The 2190-nt window shown below is 43.8% G+C and overlaps 1 protein-coding gene across 1 annotated transcript in view; it reads right to left on the minus strand.

Annotated features, from left to right (window-relative positions):
* The window catches only part of DDHD2 (DDHD domain containing 2), a 30882-nt gene that overhangs the window by 8924 nt on the left and 19768 nt on the right, over positions 1-2190 (minus strand). The window contains exons 11-13 of the mRNA XM_017849351.1: positions 2005-2107; positions 1702-1872; positions 1117-1279 (exon numbers count right to left, since the gene is read on the minus strand). Of these exons, the coding sequence (XP_017704840.1) occupies positions 1117-1279; positions 1702-1872; positions 2005-2107 (437 nt within the window). The remainder of the gene's footprint in view (positions 1-1116; positions 1280-1701; positions 1873-2004; positions 2108-2190) is intronic.

A 2190-nucleotide genomic window follows, 5' to 3' on the forward strand; every position in this document is an offset into this window, starting at 1 on the left:
CGCATGACCAGGCACAACGGTCACCCTCCCTTTTATTTTTTTTTTTTGAGACGGAGTCTCGCTCTGTCACCCAGGCTGGAGTGCAGTGGCCGGATCTCAGCTCACTGCAAGCTCCGCCTCCCAGGTTTACGCCATTCTCCTGCCTCAGCCTCCCGAGTAGCTGGGACTACAAGCACCCGCCACCTCGCCCGGCTAGTTTTTTATATTTTTTAGTAGAGACGGGGTTTCACCGGGTTAGCCAGGATGGTCTCGATCTCCTGACCTTGTGATCCGCCCGTCTCGGCCTCCCGAAGTGCTGGGATTACAGGCTTGAGCCACCGCGCCCGGCCAGTCATCCTACTTATTAGGGAGACTGAGGTGGGAGGATCACTTGAGCCCAGGAGGTCAAGGCTGCAGTGAACCATGAGCATGCCACTGCACTCCAGCCTGAGTGACACAGCAAGACCCTGTCTCAAATAATAAAATAATAATTAATTCTGTCATAGCTACTATAAATGCTTTCAAATGTGTTTGCTATAATATAGCAACAGTAATATTATTTGTTCCAGTTCATTCATGTGCACCTAAATGGCCAAAAGACACATTTTTAACACGAAGCTAATTGAACTTATGGTTGTTGGCATCATTAGCCTCATCCATGTTCTACCCAGCTGCAAAATAAAGTAACAGTGTGTTTAAACCAGATTCTTGAAATTACATGAAATGATATGATTGTGCTTGTGCTGTCTAAATGAGAAGTCATTTTAATCCCAAAGGTACACAGGTCTTCTTTTTTGAAACAGGGTCTTGCTCTGTCACCCAGGCTAAAGTGCAGTGGTGTGATCATGGCTCACTGTGGCCTCAAACTCCTGGGCTCAAGTGAGCCTCCTGCCTCAGCCTCCCAAGTAACTGGGACTATAAGTGCCCAGCTAATTTAGTTTTTGTAGAGATGAGGTCTTGCTATGTTGCCCAGGCCGGTCTCAAACTCCTGAACTGAAGCAATCGTCCCACCTTGGCCTCCCAAAGTGCTGAGATTATAAGCCTGAGCCAATGCACCTGGCCTATCCTCCTTTTTCTACATCTATTAAGTATCTATGAAACAGGTAAACAAACAAAACAAACAAAAATAACATTTACCAGTAGCATAGATGGCTTTGTAAAGCAAATAAATACTCATTAAAACTTTCAATAGGCTTCTCCTGTAGCACATAGTCAATGCGCTGGCCTCCATTCAGCATCCCCACATTGATAGGCAGGACTTCTTCTTTAACTGCCACAGAGGTCTCTTCTGTGTTAACATCTGGATATGGAAGAACCATAATAAGAATCTAAAACCTTTGGCCTTCAGGGTTATCCTGTTAACTTCTCCTCACACTCCAAGTTTACCACAGAATGAGCTACTCTCTGTTCAGAGAGTTCTCTCCCATCTTCCTTCTCTCAATCTCCTTCAAGCTCCTTCTCAGGTCACAGTAATTTTGTCCAATCCCCATTTTTGCTTTTGCGCAACACATCTCATTACCTATACCATTGATAGCTAGGTCATTTGCCTTGGGTTTATACTAAATGCAAGCAGGAATAGAGCTCTTTAGAAGTTGAAAACTAAAGCAAAATAATGCAATATTAACTATGAAATTAAATGTGAAATTAAATTAACTATGAAAAACGCCACACCATGGCATCCCTCTTATCTGGCAGCTGGTTAACGTGTACAGTGTCACTGACCACTAGGCTTCTCTGAAGTTGATTCAGGTTCTGCTTCAGTTTCTTCTGCCGTTTCTGAAACTTGTAAGGCAGGGTATGGAGCTCTGGTAAAAGACTTCCAGGCCATCCGCAGCGAACCTAGCAAGTTGTTCTTAAGGTCCATACTCATCCTGGTCAAGCCCTCTCTCAGTTCTGAAACATATAAACAAAGAACATTAAATGACTTACAAAGAGTTTAGGGTCCAACACAGCTGAACAGAGTGAATGATGCCCTTTGCACTGGCCAAAAGGTCTAGAATTATCAAGTTCTATGCTCAGACTTACCTAAGTGCATCCGCTTCCTGCCTTTATGATGTGGGATCAGCATTGGCTCAAATTCCACTCCTGGGACCACCATTGGTTCAATCCTATAGGCCACAGGATCAAACTACATAGAAAAAACAAGAGCTACATTTACCTCTGCTGAGCACAGCCTGGAAACTATGTAACTTGTTTTTTTTTTTTTTTTTT

Source organism: Rhinopithecus bieti, unplaced genomic scaffold, assembly GCF_001698545.2.
Source record: "Rhinopithecus bieti isolate Rb0 unplaced genomic scaffold, ASM169854v2 scaffold_32047, whole genome shotgun sequence".
Classification (NCBI taxonomy): Eukaryota; Metazoa; Chordata; class Mammalia; order Primates; family Cercopithecidae; genus Rhinopithecus; species Rhinopithecus bieti.